General features: G+C 40.7%; 1 protein-coding gene across 2 annotated transcripts in view; it reads left to right on the top strand.

The window, feature by feature from the left end:
- LOC107737557 (sterile alpha motif domain-containing protein 11-like) overlaps positions 1-15735 on the top strand; it is a 61054-nt gene that overhangs the window by 35133 nt on the left and 10186 nt on the right. For both annotated transcript variants that reach the window (XM_016549073.1, XM_016549072.1), the window contains exons 5-7: positions 3019-3111; positions 6776-6931; positions 13826-13970. In XM_016549073.1, the coding sequence (XP_016404559.1) occupies positions 3019-3111; positions 6776-6931; positions 13826-13970 (394 nt within the window). The remainder of the gene's footprint in view (positions 1-3018; positions 3112-6775; positions 6932-13825; positions 13971-15735) is intronic.

Genomic DNA, 15735 nt, shown 5'->3' with positions numbered 1-15735 from the left:
CTGCTGAGAGATTAGGGTCAAACAGAGACGTACAGAGAGAAAGAGAGAGGGGCTCAACATAGCTGCTACAGAAACCAGAGGGTGCTGTGGTATGTGTTTCCCAACCCTTTTTTATCTTAGGTACCTTCATGCTCCTTTTAAAGGGACAGCTCACCCAAAAATGAACATTTTGTCATCATTTACTCATCTTTTATCCTGTTGCACATAAAAGAAGATATTTTGAACAATGTGTGTAACCAAACAGCTGATGGTCCCCATTGACTTCCATAGCATTCCATACTGTGGAAGTCAATGGGGACCATACTGTTCTTCTTTTATGTTCAACAGAAGCAAAGACAGTCATACAGGATTGGGGGTGAGTAAATGATGAAAGAGTTTTCATTTTTGGGTGAACTAACCCTTTAACTCCTATTATTTAACACCTTTTAAACTAAAACTTTACCTGCTTATCTGAAGTTTTTGCACATCCCTTGCAGGCCTTTGAGCTCTTTTGGCTCATGCATAGACAGGAGCAGTCGATTGCTATAGTTTTACACTTATGCAGTGATCGTATCAGTTCCACGTGAAGATAAATGCGGAAAATAATTGAATACGCCAAGGGAGATTCTTCACCTCAAAGGCCGACGAAAGAAGAAAAAGTGGAGCGAGAGACAGACGGAGGGAGTGTTGTTGTTGTCTTTGGGCAGAGGTTAGGAGAGGAGATGGGGGCCCATTAGAGAGGCCCCTTTTTTCTCTTTGGAGTGGATTAGACAGCCTTCCCCCCTGATGAGAATACATCAAACAACGTCATTAGTAAAGCTCGCTCCCCACAAAGAATCCCAGACTGAGCTCTGCCACTCCAAAAGCTCTTTCAAGCTTGCTTTTCTTTCTCTCTCTGTGTCTCTTTCCAGCACTCTTATCAGAGAGAGGGATGAGCAGTACTCTTGGTGTCGAGAGGCAGGGGTGTGATAGAGTAGTTTGTACTTTTGTGTCGGACATATACAGAGGTGCAGGCTCTCTCGGTTTTGTGCCATGCAAGAATCTCCCCCTTCACTCTTCTTTGATGTGTAGAGCTTTATTCATGGCTTACACATAAGGGTCATCTGTAGTAATGGCTTCCTTTAAAGACCTTGTGAAATCAAAATGAGAGTTGTGCAACTCTCTAGTTTATATGTGTTAGCTGTGAGCTTATTCCCATAAAATTTTCCCATAGGGATTTAAAAAAAGTCTTTGTTAATAAGCCATGAACCAAACCAACCAGCAACAAGGTGAATCACAATATTACAAACTTTGAAAATCAGATAAAAAGACAAAGGTACAAGACATTGTACTTAAAGGCATTAATGCGGTAAATAACTCAATCCCATGCAAATCCCATGATTCATTGTGAATGACAATCAAATTAATAATGACAGGTAAATATTAAAACTATTTATTTAAAGAATATAGTAGATTATATGTATATAAAAACACCATATTTTATGTTTACTGCAAAATATTCATATATATTCTATTTAAGTAATTTAAGAGTGTAGAGAGATTGACTTATATGTCATTCGCAGTGCTTAATGGGAGTTTGGCACAATTAGCTTGTCTTGATTCTCAGATTGGTGGAGATTTCTTGTAGAATCATGGGTAATGTAGTTTTTCACCAGGTGAAGGTTGAAATAATGCAGACTGACAGCTTTAACAAAAACATTGATGAACAACCTCATAGCTCAATGTAGATCGGCCTCTAAAAGTTTATAAATTATTATGGTGTAAATGAATGAGATTTTTACTTATTGAACCCAACTGTAGCACTCTATACCTGCAACCAACTGGAAAGTTTATTTGATAACAAATAGAACGATATGTCCCTTTTTTGCACCCAAATTTCCTTAAATACGAAAGATGTCAATATAAGAAGGATCTCTGTGCTTGTTGAATGATGTTATGAGGTCTTTAAAATGATGCACCTGCAGGGCACCATAAATGTTTTAAAAATAACTTTTTATGATATCCATAGACAATAAAATACAATAAAAGTTCAAATGCAAGCAACATGTATAATCCGTTTCCTCTCAGTTTATTGTGCAGTCCATTTAGATTAAGAATCAGACAGCAACAAAAGACAAAAGGAAGAGCATAACCCTGTGGCTTTGACTTTTTTTCTTCATGTGGCGCATGAGGGCAGAGAGCGAGAGAGTGAGAGAGGGAGAGGAGAGTGCAATGACAAACGGTCTCTTCCTTCCTGCATGCATGCACCACCATGCTCTCAGCAGCACCCCTCCCAGCGTGATTAGCAGGATATTGATTTGAGATGTGTTTGGGGGGAGGAGGGTGCTGTAATCGTACACTAGACACCAGCGGCTCACTAGAGCGCTGCATTAGGCTAGTGCAGACAGCCTCCACTTTTCTAGAGAGAGAAAGAGAGAGAGAGAGAGATAAAGAGAAAAGGGGGAGGGAGAGAAAGAGTGAAAGAAAGGAAGGAAGAGATTAGCAAAAGGTGTGAGCTCTGTATTCACTGAAAATAGAGAGTGAGAGTGAGTAAAAAAAGCAAAAAGGCGTAATAGTGCGACAACAGGAGTTTGATAGAAGACATCGGCAAGACCGCTTATTTTTTCCCCCATTTTTTCTCGCTTGTCTTGTCATTTCTGGAGATTTTACTCCGTATTAGGCTGGTGTGAAGACCAGGAGCGTTTGTATGCACAGATAGAGAGATACATAGATAGTCAAGACAAGAAACGATGGTAGAGTGAGGGTGAGTGCAAAAGAGAGGGAGCGTGTTTGTTTGAGATAGGAGAAACAGAGAGAGAGAGAGAGAGAGAGAGCGGGCAAAAGAATCTCTCGTTTCTGCACATGGCTGAGTAAGAACCAGATCTGTCATTCACGCTGGCGCAGGGCCCTCTCATCTCTTCGTATCTTTAGTCGCTCTCACAGCTCCATCATGTATGCAGGTATAGAGCCAGGCGGCGAGCTGCATGTCGAGGGGTTTTAGGGGCCGTCTGACCGCATCTGAACCCCTCTAACCTATTTCTCTCTCTTTTTTTTCCATAGATGACATTCTAGGCAAGAGGAGAGCCTACTCCCCCAACAGCAGCAGCGAGTGCCCATCTGACAGCAAGAAGTCCCGCAGCGTGTCACCTAAAGGTAGGGGCCCCTCTCGTGCATGTGTGTGCATGTGCGTATGTGTGCTGGAGACGATAATGCACTTCAATCAGAGCTGTTTAACCTTAGTGCGTAAGATGGAGTAGGTGGGAATAGATGGAGCGAGATTGAGCGAGAGTGGAGGGAAGGGGTGGACAGATAGTAAGAGGAGGGAGGAGAGAACAACGCTCAGTGGAAGACAGACATCTCCTCCCCCCTCCTGCTAACCTTTTCACACACTCTCTACAGAGAGTTCACAAGTACAGCATTCGCTAATTCATCTATGCATGCATACAGACGGTTCGGTTCTTAAAATAGTGAGATGTTCATTCAGATTTCAATAGCAGAACCTATATGGATTAATTCTTTTTTTTATTTCCTGCCCTTCTTACTAACACACTTCCACGCTCTGAATCGATCTGACTTTAAGTTGTATTGTTGAAAATTGAGTTACTAATATTCCAGTCAATAAGACTCTCGAATGTGACACAGACTATGTGTTGCTCTTTTTGGGGATGTGAACATACTATTTCTGCTGTGCTGCATGCACAGCGCATTATTCGCGGTAAAAAATAAACATGGATTGACACGGAAACTTAGTAATTACACCATAAATGCATATAGTCAAAATCGTGATTAAAATCGCAAAATTGATCAAAGAAATCGCGATAGGGTTTTTTTGTCCATATCGCACAGCCCTAGAACATACCCATAGCATATCCCACATTCATACTGACAACCCACATGGCTCAACTAGGTATAAAAAAGACACAAATGCAGAAGTCCAGAATTACTAGAATTATTCTAATATATTTTGCATTGGCCTATTGAGGAGAAAATTAGCAATTGAGTAAGGGACACAGTAAGGAGGAAAGGGTGCTTGACTTCCTCCTTCTGCTAGGAAACAACATTGTGGTTTATTTTTCCTTTCAGGAATATATGTTTGAGTCTGTGCGATAAGCCCATGGTTTTGAGGTTTTTGTATGTCTGGATATCATTTGTACATGTAGTGGCACTTTTTGTATCATTATGGTGAAGGGAAAAAGTCTACAAGTGAGCACAGGATCACTATCTTCATGCTCATATTTACAGCTAATATTGATCTAATATGCAAATTGCTGAAGCTCCTGGGTATTGTCAACCAGCTGAGCTAATGAGGTGAAACAGCGCAACAGGCAGGCAGCAGAAACATCAGGCAGACTCAGTGACACCAAGTCAAATATAATCAAGCATCTAGCAGGAAGAGTTGAGCAGGCAGTGATCTGGATTTGTTCCTTAGACCAGTAAGGTGACCAGTCCTCATATGAGGTGCAGACTCTCATAGCAATATTGTTGTTTTTCTTGGAGGTTATTTTGTTAAAAATGATTGTTGAGATTCATATTTCACTCTATGTTTTTAGCAAGACATTTACATACACTGTATTGCCAAAAATATTGGGACACCCCCTTCTAATGAACAGGTTTGACTTTAGTAATTTCCATGAGTAGAAATCTTAATGTTTAAGCATATAGGGAATTGTGTGCTTCTAATTTTATAGCAACAGTTTAGAACAGGACCCTTTTCAATTCTAACATGACAATGCCTCTGTGTATAATGCAAGGTTCAAAAAGAAATGATTGATTTAGTCAGTGTGGAAGAACTTGACTGGTCTGACTGATCCCATCTGAACCCCTCTTTAAATGACTTTAAATGCAGACCTTGAGCCAAAAACTCATCACCAAACACCAATAACTTGTACATAAACTATATGGACAAAAATATTGGGACATCCCCTTCTTTAGAACAGAAAAGGGCACTTCCAAAACTGTGGCAGCAAAGATGGAAACATAATTCATATATGTAAAAATTGTATTTCCATCTCTGTTGCAACAGTTTTGGAAGTGTCTAAAATGACTATACCCATATGTACAAGTGATTGGTGTTTAGTGATGAGTTTTTGGCTCAAGGTCTGCATTTAAAGTCACAAGGACATTAAATTACCAAACACCAAATCACAGAAATTTGGGCCAATGAGATTTCACTGTGGTTGGAGTTACTCATTCTGAAATACAAAAAAAGTAATGTTGATCAATATTTAACTAAATATTACTATTTTTGTAACAATCCAATATTCTAATAATAGAATTTCACATAACTGCATCTAGTATGTGACATCTGTATATATGTGTCGCAACACATCCACACCCAATAATCAGTTGACTGAGATCTCTCATGTTTGGACAGCGTTTTATTTTGAGGCATTATCTGCTCACTCGACACCGTGTAGCCAATCAGTACGGCTGCTGCAGCGAGAATGATAAATGGGTGTTATGTGTGTTTTAGTCCTGTGAATTACAGTTGGCTTGCGTCGGTCACCCGCTGTGGATTAGCATGGCTTTGGAATGCCGCTGATCTAATGTCTTGTGTCTGCGTGTCTGTGATCCATCATCACACCCAAACAACATAGCAATGTGTGTGCCTTTGTGTGCACGTGTGTAGTTTGAGAGCGTAGCAGCTGTTGTTGTCTGAGGTCCTACCTCCCAAACGCACAACACAGCCACAGAAATACACGCACACAGCTGGAGGGTAGTACTGATCTCAGTGCAGCAGGTATTACCTTTAATGACCAAAGCAGCCTGAAAAGCTGCAAAGGCTGGACTTAACACGGACTGTTCACCGACAGACCGTAATACAAGCAGCTTTACACCTCAGATCCGAACCGTCATGTCTCCTGGAGAAGGGTTGTGTGTCATTCAAAACTGAATTGAGAATGCCGTGAAATTTCCTGAAATTGAAATGAGGTAGCAAAGAGGAAATACAGTTGTAATTCAAATTTGTGTGTAAGGAAGGATAATTCACATGGAATGTAATTCAAAAAAGAGTTATATTTCAAATGACCTCTCTATTCATCAGAAATCCTGAAAAAATTATATTGATTTCCACACACATATTAAGCAGCACAAATGTTTTCAGCATTGATAATGATAATTTAATATTTCTTTAGCACCAAATCAGCATATAAAATCATTTCTGAAGGATCATGTGACACTGAATTTTCAGCAGCTATTGCTCAAGACTTTAGCTTTGCCATCACAGGAATAATATATATATTATAATAAATATATTCAATTCTATCTATCTATCTATCTATCTATCTATCTGTCTGTCTGTCTGTCTGTCTGTCTGTCTAATAAAGACATTCATAAAATCTCTCTCTTATAGTCTTTTAAAATCTCTCTCTCTCTCTCTCTCTCTCTCTCTCACACACACACACACACACACACACACCTATATAGCGCAAAAGTGTTCATACTCACAATGCCTCAAAACATCATCCACATGAGCACACTCACACACACACCTGAAGCCTCTCGGGTGGATTATCTGGCGCTTGGCAGAACACACTCCCCCATCCCCTTCGCTGGGCCGCACTGCTTCTGTTCGCCTGCCTGGGGGCAAGCTCCGGTTTCAATGAGGAGGGTAAAATATCCCCCCTTCCACCTCTCTTCCTCCTCCCCATCTCTCCCCCAAGAATCTCTCCCCATGTGCTAGCTTGAGTTACTGCCGCCCAGTGTACCAAGGAGAACCGCACATAGGCTTCTCCTTCACTCAAACGCTCAAACATCTCACATAAGATCACACAGTTTGGGACCAGCTGATTGAATTTTGCTACTTCTCGTCCCACAGAGAACTCTCACACGCCTGCGCTGGAGCCGGGCAGTCACATGACCCCCGAGGAGCACTACAGGCGCATGATGTCAGCTCTGAATGAGCATGGCTCTTTTGAGGAGCAGCAGCAGCGCCTGTACCAGCTGGCGAACAACATGGGCGTCCCAAGCCATGGTGAGTGTGCGTCACCTGTGTATGTGTGTGTGTGTGTGAGCTTGTTTCTGTATCCGCTCTAATTACCCATGTAGTCTTATTCCTGGATACCACACAAACAGCTAGAGCTCGACTGTGGAGATTACTGACAATTCTATTTGTGGTCTCAGCCCACCCAACGGTAGGATGTCAGAGTGGGTGATCTGTGACTACTGCCACACACAGTAGTAAATAACACTGCCATTGGGCCCTGAGGTCGACTGGATCGATTTGGCCCTTTGATTGGCTGCAAGCCAACCCTCTAAATTACCAACACCATGAAAACGGCTCCTTAGCTCTTTTTTTCCTGTGCCTTTTCAAATTTACGATCACTGACGAGATACCAGGGTTAACGGATACGGATTTGTAAGATTTGTAAACCGAAATTTAGTGAGCATCATTTTGTTTTATTTGTTTGGATACATCTTAACTGCGCTCTAGAGCCTTGTTGACGTTTTTCTCTCAGAAACCATTAATTGCATCCAGCTTTTATGGCCTTTTTTTTCGGTAGCATAAATTGAATCAATCTCACATTCTTGCTAAATCTGAGCACATACGACTTTAAATTTTATTTGATCAGTAATGATTCTTAATTACTGCTTGCAAATCCAAAGGGGGGAAACGCTATAAAGGGTTTAATTGCCCCTCTCGTACATCTGTAAGAAATTAGTGCCACTGTATGTGCCGTTCGCGTCTGGGATTTTATGACAGTGGTGCTGCGCTCTCCTGTCACCTCCACCTAATAGTTTCTCTATTTTTCTACCACGTTGAGGATGAATTCACAGACAATTACCTCCCCGATTCTGTCAAATCTTCTCTTGTCTCATCATCTGCACTCCTCCCTTTCACTTTCCCAGCTCAACTTCCTTCCACTCTCCATCTCTACTCCTCACATCCACCGCAACCACCTAAAAAAAGGTGTGGTTATTTGTGGAAAGGAATCTGAAGCTGAGAAGAAAAGACAGGGCGTTTACTCGTCTGTGGGAAATCCAGTGAGTGAAAGCAGCCGCGTGATTTGCTGGGTCACAGTCGGTTCCTCCCCTAGATTTCTGGAAAAATGTCAGGTGTATGGTTTCATAATGGTTGCCATTGAAAACAGACTCACCAGGCCAAGGTGCTGTTCCTCCCCTGAGGAATGCGAGCGTGCTGGCTTGCCCCTGCACGCTGAGCTGCTAAGCCTACGATAAGGCCGTGCCAGTCAACCGCTGCCAGCATGCCTGGCTGCCAGGACTTTGATGAGTGAGATACCTATTCTCACCTTTTTACCCAATGGTCTACTGTATACTTCCATGATGTTTCTTAGTTTACCCAAAAATGTCATTGTTTAGTCATCCTTGTGTCATTCCAGATCTGTATGACACAAAATGAGACGTTGTACTGGTCATTCTTTTTCATGCACTTACAATGCAACAGGGACTGAGATTTTCAAGCTTCAGGAAGCACCTTCAAAGTATCATTCAAGTACTGAAAGACAGAAATATAAGTTGTTGATCACTGACAACAATGTCCAATTGGTGAGCATATAATCTTTTTGTATTGGATCTTTTTAAAATTCAAAGAGGATGCAAAAGCACCATATCAGTATCGTGACTGTATTCCTTTTTTAATGAATCAGACTGATTCGGTTCTCGGGTTTGACTAACTGACCCCAGCTCACTGGAGAGGAAGATTGTCAGGAAATAATAACTTAAATTTCAGTGTATTTCTTATACAAATGTATTGTATGACTTCAAAAATCTTTTAATATAATGCACAAGTTGTATGGACCAGTCTTATGATGCTTTTATGGTGCATTTGTATTCTTTTTGAAGCCAGAATAACCTTTTTTTGTGACTGCAATTACTCCCCATTTATTGCAGTGAAGTTTTTACAAAATTCTCCTTTTTCTATTCCAAAGTAATACAGGTTTGGAATGATGCAAGGGTGAATTTATAATGACTTTCAAATTTTTACATAATTTAAAACTTTTATATTTATTTTTATTCAACACTTTTCTAATGTTTAGATTTGCAGGTTCTGACTGGCTGTCTGTCCCAAACATTCTCTTCCCACTCCTTCATATTTTACTTGCTTTCCCCCCTTTGTCCTTAAGTCACTTTTAATTTATATTCTTATTTGTTTTGTTGTTGTTGTTGTTTCTTCAGCACTATTGCTCACACAGAGCTGCTTTTGACTTTTCGGGAGTGAGTTTTCAGAGAAACCTCTCTGGCGCAGGGAAGCGTCAGCCCCAGCTGTGTTTCTGTGTGTTTTCTCCTCTCTTCTTTACCTCCACGTGCCTCTATCTCCCTGCTCTCTCCTTTGAGATGCCTTCTTTCTATCTGGCTCCTTTCCTTTCTTCATATCTCTGCACCTTCCTCATGGCTCTGTCTTTATACCCCACCACTCACCCCACCCCCTCGTGTGTGCCTCTGAAGTGTGTCGGGAAGGGTTGATGCAGTGTTAGGTTCTATACAGTAGAGGCTCCAAAGACCCCTTGACATAGGTGGAGAGCAGGGCCAGGCCCTTCTGACCATTACCCCACACCCAGACACACGCACACACTCCCCCAGAACTCTCCACGCACAGCCCTGCTTTTATATTCTCTCTTTCTTTCCTCCCTTGTTCTTTCTCGCCTGGATCCCCGCAGAGCATCCTTTCATGTGTTTGAAGTGGAGGCCCTGAAATGAAAGGCCGTGAAGGAGGCGCGGATAGGTTTGTGTGAGTGTGTGCGTCTGGAGGGGGGTATAAGGTGTTGTGCACCTTTAGATTTGGCTATGATGCGGTTTCTATAAGCACTCAAACGTTGTGTCCATTCCGATTGGTGAGGCCCATGTCCCTTTGCATTTTGGGCTGGATTTTGAATGCAAAATATCTCTTTACGCTTGATGATATCTCTCTTTCGTTTAATATTTATAATATACAATTTTTATACACATGCAGTACCATTCAAGAGTTTGGATTAAACTTGGGATAAGTTTGTTTTTGGAAGAAAAAAGTATACTTTTATCCAGCCTGGACACATTAAATTGGTAAAAAAAAAAAAATTACAGTAAAGACATTTATAATGTTTCAAAAGATTTCTGTTTCAAATAAATGCTGTTCTTTTGTACTTTATATTCATCATATAGTCCTGAAACAAAATGAACCATAGCTTTCACAAAAATATTAAGCAGCTCAACTGTTTTTAACATTGATTATAATATGTCTTTAGCACCAAATTGAGCACTGAATTATATATTAAAATAGAACACAGAAAAATTAAAAAGTTATTTTAAATTGTAATACTTCAGAATATTACTTTATTATTATTGTGTAAAAATTATTCCAATATATATTTTTTTTATGTATTGTTATTATACACCAAGCCTAGTGAAAATATTCTAGTGAAATAGTTAGGATTTGAACCTAAACAGAATGAATTTCACTAGACGTCCTACGCTCATGTAAGTGAGTCAGAATTGTCACTGGTGCCTCCTCAAAAAACTAGGTGCATGACGCCCCTGAATGGGAGTGAAATTGAAAAAGAGAAAAAGGCATGGACTGCTCTCAGTTGCTTTTGGATCTGTCGTCCCCCTGAAAGAATTCCAGATGAGTACTGTGTCTGTCAGCTGCTCCTGGCACACGTGGACCTGTTGTGCCATACAGAAGCTCTCAAAGGCCTGCCAATGCTTTACCACGGGAGCTCTTCCTAGTTAAAGATTCCACAGTAACACTGACTCAGATGATGCAAATTTGGGGTGTGACAGAGGACGCAAGGTGAATGTGGGTGGGAGATGGTAGCATGGGTGTCAGGATGTCACTGTTTGGATGAGTGGTGTGCTTGTACATGCAGCCCCAGGTGACCCTGTGCTAACTCTGTTGCAGGTTAAAGGGAATAATTCATCTCTGGGCAACCGAGGAAAGGGCTTCAGAGCAGCTTTGAGTTTTACTGGATTTTGGGACTGTTTTACCCTGTTGGAAAGCCGATAGGTGTTTTTTGGAACATGGTGGTGGTAGCAGCAGCTGGATATTAGAAGGTTTGTTGCCTGTCCGAGATGGTCTAGGAGTATCAGTGATGTGCTAGAAACCAGCTACCATTTACCAAAACACATTGGAAATCACTTACTCTCTGACTAGGTACTTCTTTTAAATAAGTAATTACTTTGTGACCATTAAAAAAAGTATGTTCAATTTAGTATAAATATGTGTGTAGTATGTTGTCATTGTCACATGACTTACCAGTGTCACTGCCATTCACAAATCCTCTCTTGTGGCTTCATGGGATAGTAAAGTGTCTGTTCAATGCTCATTACTGAGTGGGTCACACCTTTACCTACTGTTTTATGAATGCTGTGAATTCAGACATGCTATATAGTAAGGAAGTATGCGATTTCGGATGCAGCCATCTACAAGCTTTCACCAGATTTTTGCAGCAGGTTATGATGTTTGTGGACAGACTACTAATTTTTTTGGTCATCTGGAATGAGTATGTGACCAAATGATAAGCATTGTTGCTTTTCCACGGTGCTTTTCCTTCTTCCTTTTTTTTCATTCTTTTTTATTCCCTCTCACGAGCTGTTAGAGGTTTGTCCGCTGTCAGTCCGGGCCCCCGCGGGGCAGTGCAATAAACAGATCAATACAGCGGGCCTGTGCACATTAATATCTGTCGCGGTGCCTCCGACCCGATCACTCAGGCCCACTCGCCAGCCTCGGAAATGGCCGCCAGCTCCCGAGGGAACCGTCTAATTAAAAACGGGCCAGAGGAGAGAGGGAGCGAGAGATGAGAGTGAGGGAGAGGAAGAGAGGGAGGCATGCAGGATGGATTTTCTATTTAACACCCTTTCATTAGAGAGTGTGCTTCCTGTGGTGACCCTGTTAGTTTGGTAATGTTGGGAGATGGTCTGGGCTTGTCTAACATCACAGATTCAGGAGGGAGACCAGCGGCTCACTTATATTTCAGTCATGTAGTTGTTTTCTAGCTTTGTTTTATTTTATTGCCTTTTATTAGTGTTGTTTGCTAAGGATTAGTGAACTAACTCATTACTATTACATTCCAGCACATCCTGCACTGTTTTATGCGACGAACATGAATGATACCTCAAATTGAGTCCAATTGAGTTTATTTTAAAGGGGTGGTTCATTGCGATTTCACTTTTTTAATGTTAATTAATGTGTATTGTTGCTGTTTGAGCATAAGCAATATCTGCAAAGTTACAAAGCTGAAAGTTCAATGCAAACGGAGATATCGTCTTTTAAAATTCTGGCAGTTTAATGCCTACAAAAACGGCTGGTAGAGACTACAACAAGTTACTTCCCGGGTTCATGACGTCATAAACCCAGATAAACCCCGCCCTCGGAAACGAAGCATTAACACATGTTAGACTGCACCCATAAACACAATCAATCCTAGAAAAAAACCAGTGAACCACCTCTTTAATGAAATATCTTATATATTTGTCAATAGGGCTGGTCGATATGGCCAAAAAAATTATCACGATATAATATAATAGAATATAATAAATTATCACGATAATTTTTTTCATATTAGTCAATATCGATAGTTATCACAATAAATGTAAAATCTTTATTTCTTTCAAGTGTAAAGGCAGATTTTTGCTCCAAAGTGAAAGTTGTAGAAACCAGACAATTAATTGTGCTTTTAAACTACTCTTTATGGTCAGAACATGACAAACGCTTCACGTTTTTGAATTCTTGTCACTTTTCCAGTCATTTTTCCTTAACAAAATAACCTTAGTCAATTCCTTAACATAAATACCTTAATAGAAAAATTTATTTCTTAGTTTCTGCATGTTCTAATGAGAGATATTGTTTCAAATCAAGAAACAGGTTTGTGTTGCCTGATAATATTTATAATAATTTGTCTTTTAGAAATGCACATTTGATAGTAGTAGTAGCTTGAGTTAGGATGCAGATGTAAATTTATGTTCATTATCAAAATCAGTAACATCTGTGAAGATGGTAGCAACCTCAATTATTCTTAATTATTCTGACTGTTTGAGTTTTATTAAAATTAACCATTGTTCGTCCATAGTAACATTCATTTTGATCATGATAACCCCAGCACCTCAGTACCATGGTAAAAATATAACTATATGGTTTCTAGGTATTTGTATGAAAAACAGTAGTCTAAATACATTTAGTATAAATGCACAAATGCTATAACTTAATCACAAAAATACTGTTATATTCCATTACTTTTTCAATACATTTAATACATGTCTACGATAATATAATAAAATTCAATATGAATATCCCACATTTCTGCCACAATACCATGGTTCAGTTAGTGTTACTACAGTAAATCCATGGTAAATGATGGCAGTTTGTAGATTTAAAAGCCTTCTGACTGTATCGTTGTGCACAGTGTTTCTCTTGTTTGTCAGCGCTGTTTTATCTGGCTTCAAACTAGTTTAAGTCACCGAGTCATTTGTGTTCTTCGCTGAATTCAAGCGCTTCACACTGGATCTCACTGTGCTGTTTAGTGCTCGTGTGAACGACTCATCAGCGAGTGAACGTTTCTGCTCCAGTGAGCTCGCGCTGAGCCACCAACTGTAATTGTTTTATCGAGGAAAATTATATCGTGATAATTATCGTTATCGATTTATCACCCAGCCCTATTTGTCAATAAACGATATGTTCACTCATTTATGTCCCATAATGCTCAGTGCTTAATTGGGAGCTCCATGTTGAACAGTGGAGAAGTGACACTGAAATAGATGACCCTGGTTTTTCTTAAACAGTTCTTAAAGATTCATATTTACGGTTAACGTATCTTGCTCTGGGACTCTTGGACTGAATCTTACAGTGTTGGTTCAGAGCTAGACTGACAGATTTGACGCTGACAACACAGACCGGACAAGTTTCTCAATTTAACTGGTCTGTTCCTTCCATTCACAGAGCTGCTGCGTGTGCGTCAGGAAGCCATGGCTGCCGTTAGAAACCCGGGAGGAATGGAAGCTCACGTCCCCACTGCAGGCAGCTCCTCCAGCCAGCGGCGCAAGCAGGGCCTTCCCCAACACAGAGACACACACTTCCCTGAGCGGTAATGCACATGCACAACATCGTATTCTCTGGAATCTCTCTTTTGCATGCTTTGGATCTAAAATATCAGATTGTAAACTAAATGTATGTTCAGTCTGTCATATTAGTTTCGCCTCCTTTTGCTTTGTGATGGGCAACATGGTCCTACAACTCAACATGGTGTCCTAACCAGACATGATGCAACAATTTTTAGTGACAAGCATCTATCACTATCTCGACTAAAAAGGAGATATTTGATGTTTACTGTCAAATTATGTGGCAAAAGAATTTGGGCCGAAGAGATTTCACAGTTGATGGCGCTACCTAGTGCGATGCAGAAATAGAGATCAAATGACTGACAAAATATTCTATCCCTTGTTAGAATGCCAAAATATTCTATCCCTGTTACTTGTTACGCTGTCAGCTCGTTTAAGGAAAACTTAGATTTACACAAGAGATCGCTTGGACAGTGGCTGAAACCACACATATGCTATCTTTACTCTAGATTGTAGTGTAAAAGTGGATGAGATGTAAGCGTGTGTGTGCGTTTGGTTGATAAATTCCCTTCTGCTGAATGGAAACCTCTGAGGCACACTTTAAGACCACGGATACAGGAAAAAATGCTAAGCTTTAAAATAACATGAATATTTTACATTAATAATGAAGCCAACATCCGACTCTAATGAATACTGCATGCATGTTGGAGTGGGTGACTGCCTGCTGAAGAGAAAAGAGGGAAAATTGAATTATGCACCAAAGTAATGGAAGAGGGAAAAGGGAGGGAAAAATGGAAGTTGGCGTTAAGGCCACGGAAAGAATAGAAAATCCACTTAATGGGATGTGCCAGTGGGTATGATCTCTGCGTATGACCCCTTCGCAACCCTGTTCGATTTGATCTTGTCAGGAGGCATTTATAGGGCTCAGGACCGAACGGGTCGCTAGGACAACACGCCGTTCCCCCTCGCTGCAAGGTTTCTCCCCCCGAATATCTCTCCTCCTTCCTCTCTCCTCATCTCAGCAAGGCCACTGTGCTTGCGGCGCTCCCCTCCGCCTCCAAACAAAGCCCGGGCAGCGGGAGTAGGCAGGTAATTGCTTGTCGATTATTTATGTGGCGCGGGAAGCTGGAGGATCGATAATGGGCCGGCAAGGCGAGGAGGTAGGGAGGAAGTGAATTGGGAGGGGTCGCCCAGCGTGGGTGGGGGAACTCTGTTCGGTTCCTGGCCCAGCGCAGCATCATATCAGGATCTCAGCGTGCAGCTTTGACCAGCCAGCCGCCGCAGCTCCGCCAGCTCATGGTAATTAGCCACACAGGACCGCTGATGTTAACGAGGCCTGCACACTTCCTAGGTTGTGGGTGAAAAGAGGGAGGGAGGAAAGTGTTTTTTTCTCACTTCTACACACTCATTTTTTTTTGTTCATCGGTTCTTTAACCCTTTGTTTGACTTTTTTTTTTTTTAGCTTGGAAAATTGTAAAACTGATACAATGAACATTTATGGGTTAAATAACCCAATTCTGTTATTGTTTACTCACCCTCAGGTTGTTACAAACCTTTCACCTTCACCTTTACCTTCTTTGTATCACAATATGAGAAACTGTTTTCTTTTCTATTCAATTACAATGAGCAGGGACCAAAGATTTCAAGCTTACAAAATGCCAAAAAAATGGGCCATAAAAGTTACAAGTCTATATAATGTTATATATATATATATAATATTTAACCTATATATTATATATATATATATATATATATATATATATATATAAAACCTGAATTTTTGGGTGGGCT

The sequence above is a fragment of the Sinocyclocheilus rhinocerous genome, unplaced genomic scaffold, assembly GCF_001515625.1.
Source record: "Sinocyclocheilus rhinocerous isolate Xijiao unplaced genomic scaffold, SAMN03320098_v1.1 scaffold72, whole genome shotgun sequence".
NCBI classification, from domain to species: domain Eukaryota; kingdom Metazoa; phylum Chordata; class Actinopteri; order Cypriniformes; family Cyprinidae; genus Sinocyclocheilus; species Sinocyclocheilus rhinocerous.
Note: the sequence above shows the minus strand (reverse complement) of the source record. Positions and strands in the feature narration are given on the sequence as shown.